The sequence below is a fragment of the Heloderma suspectum genome, chromosome 3 (assembly GCF_057233095.1).
Source record: "Heloderma suspectum isolate Gila_16-S chromosome 3, 16-S_ref, whole genome shotgun sequence".
NCBI classification, from domain to species: Eukaryota; Metazoa; Chordata; class Lepidosauria; order Squamata; family Helodermatidae; genus Heloderma; species Heloderma suspectum.
Window position 1 is genome coordinate 36,083,840 of NC_139460.1, and position 14,304 is coordinate 36,098,143.

Sequence of the window (14,304 nt, forward strand, 5' to 3'; positions counted from 1 at the left end):
TCAGCTATTAAATAAGGAGGGCAAAATGATAACAGAGGACAAAGAAAAGGCAGAGGTGCTCAATTCCTACTTTGGCTCAGTCTTCTCCCAAAAGAGGGTCTATGACCCCCCTGGCAAAGGCGAAGTACAGGCTGAAGGGGCAGGATTGCAGCTTGAGATCGACAGGCATATGGTCAAGGAACACCTCATTACTTTGAATGAGTTCAAATCTCCAGGGCCAGATGAACTGCATCCTAGAGTCATAAAGGAACTGGCAGAAGAACTCTCAGAACCGCTGTCTATTCTCTTTGAGAAATCATGGAGGACCGGGGAAGTGCCAGATGACTGGAGGAGGGCTAACGTTGTCCCTATCTTCAAAAAGGGTAAAAAGGAGGAACCTGGGAACTACAGACCAGTCAGTCTGACATCAATCCCTGGGAAAATTCTGGAGCAGATCATAAAGCAATCCATCTGGAAGCACCTTGACAACAATGCCGTGATTACTCAAAGCCAACATGGATTTGTCAAAAACAAGTCCTGCCAGACAAATCTGATTTCATTTTTTGATCAAGTCACCTCCCTTGTAGACCGTGGGAATGCTGTAGACATCATATACCTCGACTTCAGCAAAGCTTTCGACAAAGTGCCCCATGATATCCTGATGAGCAAACTAGCTCGAAGTGGGCTAGATGAAACAACGATCATGTGGATCCACAGTTGGCTACAGAATCGGACTCAAAGAGTGCTTATCAATGGGACCTTCTCAAGCTGGGGAGAGGTAACGAGTGGGGTACCGCAGGGCTCAGTCCTGGGCCCAGTGCTCTTCAATATTTTTATTAATGACTTGGAGGAGGAGGTGCAGGGAATGCTGATCAAATTTGCAGATGACACAAAATTGGGAGGGATAGCTAATACGTTGGAAGACAGAAACAAAATTCAAAGTGATCTGGATAGACTGGAGTGCTGGGCAGAAAACAACAGAATGGCATTTAATAGGGACAAATGCCAAGTTCTGCACCTAGGAAAAAGAAACCAAATGCACAGTTACAAGATGGGGGATACGTGGCTCAACCACACTACGAGCGAGAAGGATCTTGGAATTGTCATCGATCACAAGCTGAATATGAGCCAACAATGTGATGTGGCTGCAAAAAAGGCAAATGCTATTTTGGGCTGCATTCATAGAAGCATCGCTTCCAAATCCCGGGAAGTACTAGTTCCCCTCTACTCAGCACTGGTTAGGCCTCATCTGGAGTACTGTGTCCAGTTCTGGGCACCACACTTTAAGAAGGATGCAGACAAGCTGGAGAGGGTTCAAAGGAGGGCAACAAAGATGATCAGGGGACTGGAAACCAAGCCCTATGAAGAGAGACTGAAAGAACTGGGCATGTTTAGCCTTGAGAAGAGAAGACTGAGGGGAGATATGATAGCGCTCTTCAAGTACTTGAAAGGTTGTCACAGAGAAGAAGGCCAGGATCTCTTCTTGATCATCCCAGAGTGCAGGACACGGAATAATGGGCTCAAGTTACAGGAAGCCAGATTCCGACTGAACATCAGGAAAAACTTCCTGAGTGTCAGAGCAATACGGCAATGGAACCAATTACCTGGGGAGGTGGTGGGCTCTCCCACACTGGAGGCCTTCAAGACAAGGCTGGACAGCCATTTGTCAGGGATGCTCTGACTTGGATTCCTGCATTGAGCAGGGGGTTGGACTCGATGGCCTTGTAGGCCCCTTCCAACCCTACTATTCTATGATTCTATGTTCACCAGCAACTGGTGTACAGAGGCATTCTGCCTCTGATACTGGAGGTAGCATATAGCCATCAGGACTGGTAGCCATTGATAGCCTCCTCCAGGAATTTGTCAACCCCCCCCTTTTAAAGCCATCCAAGTTGATGGCCATCACTACATCTTGTGGAAGCTGAATTCCATCGCACTGTGTGAAGAAGTCCTTCCTTTATCTGTCCTGAATCTCCCACCAATCAGCTTCATGGGATAACCCGTTTCTAATATTATGCGAGGAAGAAAACTGTCTCCCTGTCCACTTTCTCTACACCATGCATAATTTTGTGCACCTCTATCATGTCTCCCTTTAATTGCCTTCTTTTCTAAGCTAAACAATCCCAGCTGCTGTAACCTTCCCTCATAGGGGAGTTGCTCCAGCCCGCTCCATACTTGAAGTTGTAGGGCTTTTTTCTGTCCTAGCACGCATAAGATCACACCCTTAGTGTGTTAAGGCATGGCAAGCAGGGGAATGCGGGGAGCTGTAATAAGGATTTCTTTCTGTTTAAGCATACATGGGATTGCACTCTTAATCTTTAAACTACCACAAGACTCTCCCCTGTTTTTGCTACAACAGAGTAACACAATTGCCTCTCAATAAATGAATAGTCTTAATAAAGCCTACGTGAACAATCCACCTCCTGCAACATACTCGGTTAAGCGGGAGGGGCTTGTCCTTATTGCCACTCAACGCCGCTCATCGGAACCACGTGATCGCACCCAGCCCACGCGGGCTCAGCCGCTTGCTTCCCGCTACTTAGCTGCGCCCCGCCCACTTTAGGGTCTTGGGCCCCTCCTTCAAAAATCTATCTTGACGATTGCCTGCTTCAGTTTGTAGCACAATATCTGTGGAACACAGGGATACTTATTTTGAGAGAATTTGGCTTCCTCCTTCCCCGCCCCATTCCCCGTCTCGTACCGTTTTACTTTTCCACGCGAATACCTGCGGTTTTCCCATCAGGCAGTTAGTGGACAGCCCTGATGTGCTAGGCCCCCCAACCTGGCAGGAAGGAGCGGAGAGCTCCGGAAGTCCCGCCCTCTTTCTTTTCGGCCTCGGACGCCATTTCAGAGGTACGCGGCGGGCCTCCGCTGCTCTTCCTTCATCACCCGAGTATCGCTTATAGCGGGTCCGTGGGTGGCCAGACACGGCCGGGCTGAGGGTGGGGAAGCGGAGACAGGGGAAGCCGGGTGGGTCGCGCTGGGAGGGCGAGAGCAGCGCTGCGAAGGGCTGCTTGGCGTGTCGCGTGGGGATGGAAGGGGGAGCGAGGCGCGGGGTGTCCCTGAGCTGGCTGAGGAGGGCGGGCAGGGAGGGAGTTATTTGGTGGAGAAGGCGGAAGGGGCTCCGTTGACCTGGTGGAAGCCGGAAGGAGCGGGGGCGGTCGAGACGCACGTGGCCGGCCGCAGGCTTAGGTTGTCCTCGTGGTGGAGGCCGCAGCTGCTTCTTGCTCTCCCCCTTTCTCTTCCTGTAATATTTAATCGTATTGCGGCCTCTTGGTGTTCGTTTGGCCTTACGTTCTTCTCAGGGCCTTCTCTGTTGTGGCGCCCACCCTGTGGAACGACCTCCCCATTGAGATCAGGCAGGTCTCTAGTGGAGTTTTTTCTGCCAACAACTTATAAGACACGTTTGCTTGCCTAGGCATTTCCCGTCCTCTAACATTACCAGCTAGCCCTGGTTATTTTAATGAGATATTACTGTTTTATTGATTGGTTTTATGGTACTATATTATGTTTCTGTTTGGTTAATCACTTTGGGATTAGTGTTATTTAAAAGAAATGTGGTATAGAAATTGTATGAAAAAAAAATTACTTTAGAGAAATTCTCTTTTCACTCTGAAGGCCTGTTTATGTGTGTGGAATAGTAAGGGGCTGTTGAGCACATTATTTACATGCACAGGGTCCCAGGCTCCTTTCCCGGGCGCTCCAGTTTAATCTCTGGTGGCAGGCCTGGGGAAGACTCCTGTCTGCCCGAAGAGTAGATAGTACTGGCTTTGATAAACTAATAATTGTCTGACTTTGTAGAGGATTGTACGTTCCCATATGAAGTTTTGTCTGTTAAACTTGGCCTTTCCAGTGTGGTTTTCTCCAGATATTCTGCACTACAGGTCCCACCATTCCAGACTATTGGCTATGTTGTTTGGGCTGATGGGACTTGTAGTCCAAAACATCTGAGGGGGAGTACCAGGTTGGGGAAGGCTGATCTAACCTGATAGGCAGCAGTTTTTCAGGGTCTCAGGCAGAGGTCTTTCATGGCACCTGCATACCTGATCCTTTATAAAATGAATGGAAATACCTGGGATTGAAACTTGGGCCTTCTGTTTGCAAAGCACGTGCACTACCACTGAGCTGTGGTTCCTATCCCATATAAGTGGCGAACGTTTTCCTGGTTTGGGTTACTTGGAGGGGGGTGGGGTTGCATGTTTGAATGCTCCCTGTATACAGAAAGCTTGCATGTTGGGAAGGAGGCAAAACTGAAATCTTTGCCATGTTATTTTTCTAGGAGTGGGGGGACCCCCCCCCCCAGTGAGGTAGAGCTCAAATATGCAATCCTGTGTCTGCAATCTGATGTGGTAAAATCCAGAGGAAAAAACTGCTCTGTGTCTCTAAATCATTTCGCTTCCATTGAATACATTAGATTCCCACTTATTTTCACAATTCTGTCAACAGATGTCTCTTACATCAAAACAGCATTGATGTGCTTACTTGGTGAACTTGGTGTCTAATAAATACTTGTCTAAATGCTTTCCCTGAGGTCTGATGGTTCCATCCCCGAGTTACAGTAGGCCTAGTCCTTGCTGCTCAGGCATAATTGAACTGGCTTATACAAATCAGGGGGCAGTGAGAGTTCCTCAAAGTATACATTGAGAAACATATGAGCAGCTTGTTAGTAAATGAGCCTTGTGATTATAAGTGATCAGCCTTCTTGGCAGGCATGTCACAAGCTAAGTCCACATGTTTGTGGGAATGGGCCTCAGCTCAGTGGTAGAGCACATGTTTTATATGCGGAAGTTCCCAGGTTCAGTCCTTGGCATCTCTAGGTAGTGATAGGATTTCAGGAGCCACTCTCCTGGATTTCAGTGGCTCCTGAAATCCAGGAGAGCCAGTCAGTGCAGACAATATTTTGTAGATGGACCAGTGGTCTGACTTAGTATCAAGTACCTGCTTACATTCCCATGTGTGCACTACACAGTATTTATGCAGCCCAGCTGGGGAGTAGGCAGCAGCGCGAGGAGGCAGGACTGTTGGTGAGCCTCCTGTAGGAGCGCTGCAAATTTTTGTTGCCGAAAGATTGGCCACTCATGCTGTGCGTGTATATGCAAAAATGTGATACTGTCTTGCGGGATGTTGTAGAGGTGATCTACTCTGACCTGATTTGCACGTAATGGTAACAAATCATGGGTTAAACACTACGACCCAGTTCACAAGACATGAGCAGGTCCCTGGGGGGTGGGGGTTAACCCCCATGAGATGCAGTGTGTGCTGGGCGACATTTTGAATGTGCAACTCTGAGCTGGGATTGCTGTGTCATGCAAACGCAGCCACCAAGTGCTATTTGAGGGTTAAACAACTCTTGCATAACCCTTGGTCTGTTGTAGGGTTGTTTAACCCTCAAATAACCCTTGGTGGCCAGGTTCACATGTCACAAAATAACCTCTGATGAGAGGTTGCATATTCAAAATGGTGCTGCCACATGCCAGGCACGCTGCCCAGCATTTGCTGCTGATACGTGCAAACGGGGCCATTCACTCATTCTTTTGGAAACAAATTCTGGTGCTGTGAGTCTTAACTCAGCCAGGATTTCCCTACTTGCTGAATTGGTTCTTTTGAAACACATGTTTCTGCTTGTAACCATGTGCACAATCAAAATGATGCATCATTCTTAAACACTTAAAAGAAAACACCATTTAAATCTATTGAAGTCAGTAATAGGTATGTTCCCATTTTCTCTGTTCTCTGTGCAATTGTTTTTTTCTTCTAGTAATTAGTCAAGATGACCAACACAAAGGGGAAGAGGAGGGGGACACGTTACATGTTCTCAAGACCCTTCCGCAAACATGGTAAGTAATATTTGTTGAGCCAGTTAAACTAGGCCAGTGGATTGTTGCCTCCAGCTGACTCAGAAATAAAACTTTTGGTTGAGAATCCATTTCAGTGAATTGGAATGACTGCTGAGGGGAGGATTGTATTACACAGTGAACCTTCCAAGTGCCACAGTCAGTGTCTTGTCCATATTGGAGAATCTGAAATATGGCCTTAATTTAAAGTTCTCTCCCTGCCTGCTGCTGGCCATTACTGCACGAAGGACACAGAAGTCCCCTTTTGTGGAGAGTAATATAATATAGTTTGGGGAAGAGGAAATGCTGCCTGCGTAATCTGAGCTTTCACAGAGTTGAAAGCCACTTCTAATGCACCAGTGAGTTGCCAATTTGCTACAATATCAAAGTCAGTCTTTATTAGCAAGTTTCTTATGGATTACTCTGAACAGATCTTGCCTGTTTCCCAGCTATATCGTTTGTGTGTGTGAGTGTGTATTCAGTGACTGATCATTATATTTTTTTAATAGGTGTTGTTCCTCTTGCAACCTACATGCGTATCTATAAGAAGGGTGACATCGTTGACATAAAGGTATCATTTTTTTAAATTACTGCTCTAAACTGATTTTTTGAGTTCTTGTTGCCCGTTAAAATAGAGTTCAGATTAAATGCTTTATAACAGAGGAACAAATAACTGTCTTGATTGTCCTAAAATATTGAATACTGGGTTTTGTACCATCATTTGATATCTTCCACTTGCTGTTGTAGTGTAACTTGAAACATATGCAAAGGAGAGGCAGCAAAAATTGCAATTCCTCACTTGATATTGCAACCAGAGTTGGTTCCTGAAAAAGAAAACTCGCTTCAGTGAAATACTTTCTAATACTGCCCATATATAAACTTATTTATTTATTAAGAATATTTTTGGATTGCCTCTCTACTCAATCAGTGCTCGAGGCGATGTACAATAAAAATGCAAACATTAAAATACCTAACAGCACAAACATCTAAAACATTTTAAAACTGGGGATTAATGATAAAAAACAGTGGCGTTAATTGTTAAAAGCTTGGTGGAACAATATGGACTTGCCAGCTGTCCGAAGGACACTGAGGAGGAGGCTAACCTAACCTCCCCTGGGGAAGGACTTCCACAACTGGGACTGAAACTTGCCAGAAGGCTGTCCTCCTCAATAGATCATACTACTGATACAAAACCTTGCTTGAATGTTCAATGTCATGACCGGTAAGAGCTTTGCCCTTCTACACCTTCTGAGTCTTGACACTCTGGAGCTTGATGATGACTGTCTCCTATGATTGCTTTTGTGATAGCAAAGTGAGCAAATCATTTCACCGGCACTGAAAGCAAACCAGAGATGTTGTCCAGCTCTCCGGCATAGTTAACTTTGTTTGACTACTTCAGTATTTTAAGATGAAGATTAGTAGCAGTAGTGGCTCATTGGGCCACGCAAGTTTGCTTGTAGATTAGACAGGCAGTTATATGTGCTTTGACAAATCAATGCAGCGGCCAAATCCAGATTGGTGCATGACTTCTTTTCCTGCAGAAGGACCAGCAAGCTCCTGGGAGACCCAGTCTGTTGCCCTAGGCTTTAATTTGAACTGGACCAACGACAGGAGTAGCTTACTGCTTTGGGAAGATAATTTGGTCTAGTTTTGGTCTGAGAGGCTCACATTAGAAGACTTATTCAGCATTTCCTCAAGAGTGTACTAATAAATAATAATTGCAACTTCTTGAATTTAATACATATTTTGGCATTTTTATCTGTAGGCTGATGGTCTATAATATATTTTCCAACTTTCTTGTATAATAGGGCATGGGCACAGTCCAGAAAGGCATGCCCCACAAATGTTACCATGGCAAGACAGGACGAGTGTACAACATTACTCAGCATGCTGTGGGCATTATTGTGAACAAGAAGGTTAAGTACGTATATTCCTCACTACTAAACTTACTTAGAGCTTTATTACGCTTATGCACTTCTGTCTCCCCCTTCACTTTGCCAATTAGACATTTCTTGTCTCCATTGGTCATTCAGATGGGGTACAAAGAATATCCTTTTAAAACCCAGCCAGATTATATTTAATTGGCTTGGATCCTGTCAGAGGAAACAGATATTGAGGAGTTCTGCAAACCTAATATGTGCATATTCCTACAACTGTCAAAAGTTGATTCAGCAGAGAGATCTTACTCATATTATCTGTTCTTTGGGACCAACAGGGCAGCTGTAGTGTACTGACTTGATCTCAAATATTGATTTCCTGCTCATTTAAAAACAGCAACCAAAAACCTGATGGACATTCTTGGTATCTTCTTTCTAGGGGCAAAATTCTTGCCAAGAGAATTAATGTGCGTATTGAGCATATTAAGCACTCTAAGAGCAGAGATAGCTTCTTGCAGCGAGTCAAAGAAAATGAAAAAAAGAAAAAGGAAGCAAAGGAAAAGGGCACTTGGTTTGAATTGAAACGCCAGGTAATGTATTGAGCTCTGATCAGAGAACATATACAGAGAACAAACTTTTTACTGTTACTAAAGAAAGTTTTTGAGAAAGAATGTCTGAGTGATTTGAACATTTTATGTGGCTAAACTCCAATGTCAAGAGGCAATTAAGCATCATGAGAGAAAAATGACAGGTTATCTGAAGCCAATAACATGTCGGAACTCAGAAAAGCTACTAACATAAATAGTCAATAGGTACTAGTGAGGACTTTTCTGCATGATCCAAGTATGCCTCAACTGTACTTGGCCTTTAAATAAAATACAAGGGCTATTTTCAGTGCTAAGGTACCATGTCCACATAGATTTGAACAGATAGCTGTGCTGTGTGTGTTAGGGAAAGTCATTCAGTGGCATTTTTTAGCTATTTTCAAATAGCACAGCCATCTCAGACTCAAAAGGGCTACAGAAAACTAAAAGATCCTATAAAACTCCTGTCTTAGAGGGCAGTATCCAGTTGCACGTGTGCAGTTGACATAGTACTATTGCAAGCAGCCTCTAACACAATGCCAGTAGCATATACTGATCCCATGGGTTTCCCCAGAAAACCCACCGTGCCAATTTACACTATTAGTGTTGCACTACAGGTCAGTTACATTTGTGCTATGTCAATTGCATAAGTGTAGCAGCCCCTTTGAATACTGCCCAGAGCTGTCATTTACCATGTTGACCTAGTTCACACACAGCAGCTCATTGTGAGTTAATTACTTAGCCCACAGTTTGCCAGGGTCGTGTGCCGCCATCATTTTGAATATACAACCTTGGTTGCTCTGTGATACATGAGCCCAGACACTATGGCCAAGTTCGCAAGTAAAGGTTGTGCATGCTGCCACCATTTTTGATCAGCCCGATCGGAGGTTGCTCCATGATGTCTGAACCTGAACATTATGGATTAATCGTGGGTTTAACTCTGGGTTGTTTATGTAGAATTAGGTGCTGGGTTAATTTTGGGTTGTTTAACCCATGATTAACCCATAATGTCCAGGCTTGCATTTCACAGAGCAACCTCCAATTGGAGGTTGCATATTCAAAATGGCAGTGGCGAGCATCATGGCAAATCTTCAGTTAATTAACTCACACTTTGCTACTGTTACATCCAAACAGGGTCATTGCCAGAAGAGAAGTACCCTAATTTCTCAAGTACAAAGTATTGAAATTTTAATTTCTTGGAACATCTCAACAGTAGAAATATAACCTTGAGAAAAGGCATAGGCACTCTGCAATAAATGTTCCAATTATATATAAAAAAACTGCAGCAAAGTCTTGATGTCTCATTATTATTGAAAGCAGGTAACTAGGTGGTAGTTATGGTATATATTGCACTGGTATTGTAACTCACATCCCTCATTTTTTTCTTTTTTTGCTTACAGCCTGCTCCTCCAAGAGAAGCCCACTTTGTGAGAAACAATGGCAAAGAGCCAGAGTTGCTGGAACCAATTCCATATGAATTCATGGCATAGTTATATGAATAAAATAAAATCTCTTGTAGAGGACTGATCCTTGTTCACATTTATTTTTTCTGAGCAGCAAGTGCTGTATTATTGTAACAAAATGCATATCTAGAATAAATCCATGCTAAATGAAACTTGGGGCAGAAATGATCACAAATGCAGTCACTTCAGCCCCTAAGGGCCACGAATTATTGCCCATCAGGGTCACAGTGGCTTGTCTCTTACTTTGTTACATAACTTACATCCTTATCAACAGTCCCTCGCCCCGGCACGGCAAAAATTGGCCCTCGGGTCTCTTAGAGATGTACCATTCATTTAATTCCAAGTAAGTGATTAGGCTGTAGATGTAGCAAATGAGGTACACTTGCTTGTTTGGCCTGATTTCCATATCCTGTCAAAGCATTAGTTTGGGTTATATCAATTCACAGTTTTAGGTGGGCAAACCCTTGGAAGATCAATTGTTAAAAACAAACTGAAAACACCACACCTTGCTAAATCAGTTAACTTAATTCTCCTGATGTAATAGGGGAATGGAGGGGAAAACACAAAACATGCTTTTCATTCTTAGGGATGTCTGCTGATGGAGGACAATTCTTGATTAAATGCCCCAAAGTTGGTCTAGTTCTTATTTCATTCATCTGTGTAATAATGGAGATGTTTTTAGAGTTAGTGTTTTACAGGTAGAAAATACTGAAATGCCTATGAGGAACCCAAGTTTTACTCTTGCAAACTTTAGTCAAGAAACTCCCATTTGGGGGGAATGCTAAAAGGCTTAATTTCAAAGAGCCCCTTGCTTGTGCATGTGTGTAAAAATGCATGTTATCTCTTGTTAGCCTCTCCATGCACCTAGCAGACCACTCCAAAATCCCTTTATTTGGTAAGTTAAGTGCTGTTAATTCTGGGATGGCTTGCCTCCTGTCCTTGATGGCTTGGCAGTCTCATTGAGTGATACTCAATGAGTATCACTCAATTAAAACGCTTTACACCAAGATAAATTTATTACATTTCTATACTGCCCAATAGCTGAAGCTCTTGGGGCGGTTCACAAAAATTAAAACCACAAAGTACAGTATCAAAATTAAATATAAAAGTTTAAAACTACAGTGTACAGTAAATCCGGTTTCCCATTTTTGATTCCTATCAGGGTGAAATTGCCCAGTTAAGTTTGTTCTCTCGAAGAATTATCTCCATGAGCTATGTTCATCCCATTTGTGATAGGAAGGACCATGGGACCATGAAAAGGTCTTGCTCCTTTGCTCTCTGAATGACGAGGTATGCCAGCATCCATTTTTCTCTAAAAAAGGTTTAGAATGCTTGACACTGAATCGGAATTGAGGTCTACTGGCACCACTAATGCCAGCAGACCTCAGTAGATCCTAGAAGGATACTAGAAATCTGTTTTGTGACTGATCTCTATGCTTCACCTCTTGGCAATCTATAAACATTCTTTTTTAAAGCAGAAGTTTGTGGTGGATTAATTCTGTACTCTCGTCCTACTGTACTACTTTGCTCCATGCTACTCAAGGTTTGGAATGAGGTATGTTTTAACAAATAAAAATGGGATTCTCTGGTACCAGTTGGTGGCAGCTGTTTGATGACTCAGGCACCTACAGATGCCAGAATCTTTCCAGGACCTATTTGTAGGGCAAACATGTGAAACAGTTGCCACCACCTAGTAACAGATATCAGAATCCCATATTTATTTGATAAAAAACAAAAGTGATTCCAATGCCTGATTTATGATTTAAAGCTGGGCACCCCATATTAGGCATAGCATTACTTAATCATCTTATATACCGCTTACCCAATATAATAATCTTGAAGTAGTTCAAATTAAAATACAACAACATAACACATATATTTTCCAGTTAAAACCTTTAAAATCAGCTTTTAAACACAGCAGTTGAAGTGGGCAGCTCAATCGGGAAAGGCTTGGGTAAACTGGCCTTTTAACAGGTACCTAAAACACACCACAGGTGGTTCCTCCCAGATACCAGGAGGGAGGGCATTCCACACTGGGTGTGACCATCAATGCCTGCTTCAGGGTTGTCAGCAGTTTGCAATTTGTACTCCTGGTAACAACTAGCAAGGTTGCCACCAATGACCTTAGCCATTGTATGGACTGGAGGCAGTCCGCCAAATAACCTGGCCTCAAGTTCAGGACTTGCCAGCAGCAAGACCTTGAACCTGGCTAGGTTGCCTCTGCACCAGTGTAATACATGTGTGGTCAGGCAGCCTGCTCAGCATCCTGGCCGCTGCATTGTGTGCCAGCTGCAAGCACAAGGTTTTTGTTGTTTATTCGGTCAGTCGCTTCCAACTCTTCGTGACTTCATGGACCAGCCCATGCCAGAGCTTCCTGTCAGCCATCACCACCCATATTACAGCAATCTAAGCATGAGGTTACCAATGCTTGGGTTGTAGTAGCCAAGCTATCACTATCTAGGAAAGGATGTAGTTGGCATACTAACCGAAGCTGGTAATAGGTGCTCCTTGCCATAGAAGTAACTTGGGTGATGAATCCAGCAGCGTACCTGTTCTTTCTGACTGAGTGCAACCCTCTAGAATGGGCAGATTCCACAATTCTCATACCCAGGAACAGCCAACCCATAGCTTCCGTCTTGTCAGGATGCAGGCATTCATGGACTCTCCTGGTTCAGATGTCACACAAAATAGAGCTGGATGTCATCAGTATACTGATTATGGGGTGTCCCAGAATAACTTCACATCAAACTGACATTTACAGTTCTGGCCTGCAAGGAGGTCAAATCAGTCAATCCTAAAGGAAATCAACCCTGACTGCTCATTGGATGGACAGATGCTGAAGCTCAAATATTTTGGCCATCTAATGCGAAGAGAAAACTCCCTGGAAAAGACCCTGATGCTGGGAAAGATTGAAGGCAAAAGGAGAAGGGGATGGCAGAGGATGAGATGGCTAGATAGCATCACCAATGCAATGAATATGGACTTGTGCACACTCCGGGAGAGAGCGGAGGACAGGAAGGCCTGGCGTGCTATGGTCCATGGGGTCACGGAGAGTCGGACACGACTTAATGACTGAACAGTGTACAAGTGGAATATGCAACAAAACATTGCACTGCATCCCCACTCCATAGGAGTGCTCTTGTTTGAGGCCCCAGCCATTAACAGTAGCCTTGTAGTGCTGTTCAGGCCTTTGGGGAAGATTGCAGAAAGGCAGAAGGAAAAAGGAAAACTTCTTTCTCCCTGCCACACAAAGGGGGCTTTGTTTATGTCATGGCATGCATCCCTGCAGCCATGATCCCACCCCTTGGCATCCTTACTCAAGCTGTTAACGGCCTGAGCAAGTACTTTGTCCCATGCTCCATTTTCCTTCCCCCACCCCAAGCTGGTACCCTAACATTCCATGTTTCAAAGATTCCCAGTCATAGAGTAAAGGGATAGGCTTACACAATCTGCCAAACATCTGGTTTCTTTAGATTTTTTTTGCCTCTGAGGCAGCAGTGAGCTGCTCATAGAAGAAAATGGGTAATTCCATGATTTTAGCATACCTGTGAGATTGGCTAGCAGCATGAACCCCCCCCCCCTCCATCAAAAGGTACCTTCAAAGACATGAGTTGTTATTTTGGTATTCAATAGGAACCCAGACGTTCCCACTACTCCAGGCAAGGAGATAAGTACCCTAGATTTTTCATTTCTCTATACCCTCAACAGTCCGAAAGTCCTATAAGCTCAAAGGCCCTTGTCTGGCTATTGGGGGCCAGGGGGAGTGTTGACTTTGTTTCTACCTAGGGAATCTTCTAAGTACGTAGAAAGCACTTCCTTATTTTTCGGTGGCCCTGTTTTGTTTCCAAGATGATAGGCACTCAGCCACTTGAGTTTGCTAGTAGAGGGCATGACAGCACTTTTACTGAACCAAGCAAGGTCAAATCAGCAAAATAAATGGGTAACAAAATTATTGAAGCTATAGTTGTAAGAACATAAGAATTGCCTTCTCGTGTGGCACACTAATGGAATGTTCTAATACACATTAAACTCAGTACTGAAATAGTTACAAGGGGGAAAAAATAGATATGTGGATTCAACCTACAAGGTTTTCCTATATGTTGATTTTGGCTGTTGCCAAGTGGTAACAATTAAATAGAACCATTGTGCCCAATGGATTTGAATAAGCGATTGCTGAGAAATCGCCTTGTGGACAGGCTGCCAAAATCAAGCTTCTCCAAGAAGCATTTGTTTTGGAGTCAGTTGCTTGGCAGACTTGTTCAGACACCACTTGGCTCTACCTAACGTCACTGTTTTACAGTAATGCCTCTCTGAATTTAGCAGCAGAATGGATCCGGAAGGCAGAAGCAGCTCAGTTATGTCTATATCTAAATTGCAGCCATACACATATTCTTCCCACTTGGTATTATTCACAAGAGAAACTTGTGGGAACAGTGCTGTGACGTGAAGGGTGGTCACAAGGGATACTTGTAAGATAACTTATAAAGATATCATTTAATGCTATTTAAGACTCCATAGCATTGATCTGTGGGTGTCTTTGTCTCTTTCTCTGGCTAATCTCCCTTCT

The 14,304-nt window shown here is 43.8% G+C and overlaps 1 protein-coding gene and 2 non-coding genes across 3 annotated transcripts; all 3 read left to right on the top strand.

Moving 5' to 3' along the window:
- Positions 1-2,804: 2,804 nt before the first annotated feature.
- RPL21 (ribosomal protein L21) lies at positions 2,805-9,797 on the top strand. Its single transcript, XM_084842901.1, has 6 exons — positions 2,805-2,832; positions 5,738-5,816; positions 6,323-6,384; positions 7,622-7,734; positions 8,130-8,280; positions 9,675-9,797. The coding sequence occupies exons 2-6, from the start codon at positions 5,750-5,752 to the stop codon at positions 9,762-9,764; spliced, it is 483 nt and encodes a 160-aa protein (XP_084699027.1). The 5' UTR covers positions 2,805-2,832; positions 5,738-5,749; the 3' UTR covers positions 9,765-9,797.
- LOC146349544 (small nucleolar RNA SNORD102) lies at positions 7,081-7,157 on the top strand. The gene has a single exon (XR_014789723.1). It is a non-coding gene; the product is annotated as a small nucleolar RNA SNORD102 (small nucleolar RNA).
- On the top strand, positions 7,793-7,924 carry LOC146349545 (small nucleolar RNA SNORA27). The gene has a single exon (XR_014789728.1). It is a non-coding gene; the product is annotated as a small nucleolar RNA SNORA27 (small nucleolar RNA).
- Positions 9,798-14,304: the final 4,507 nt, after the last annotated feature.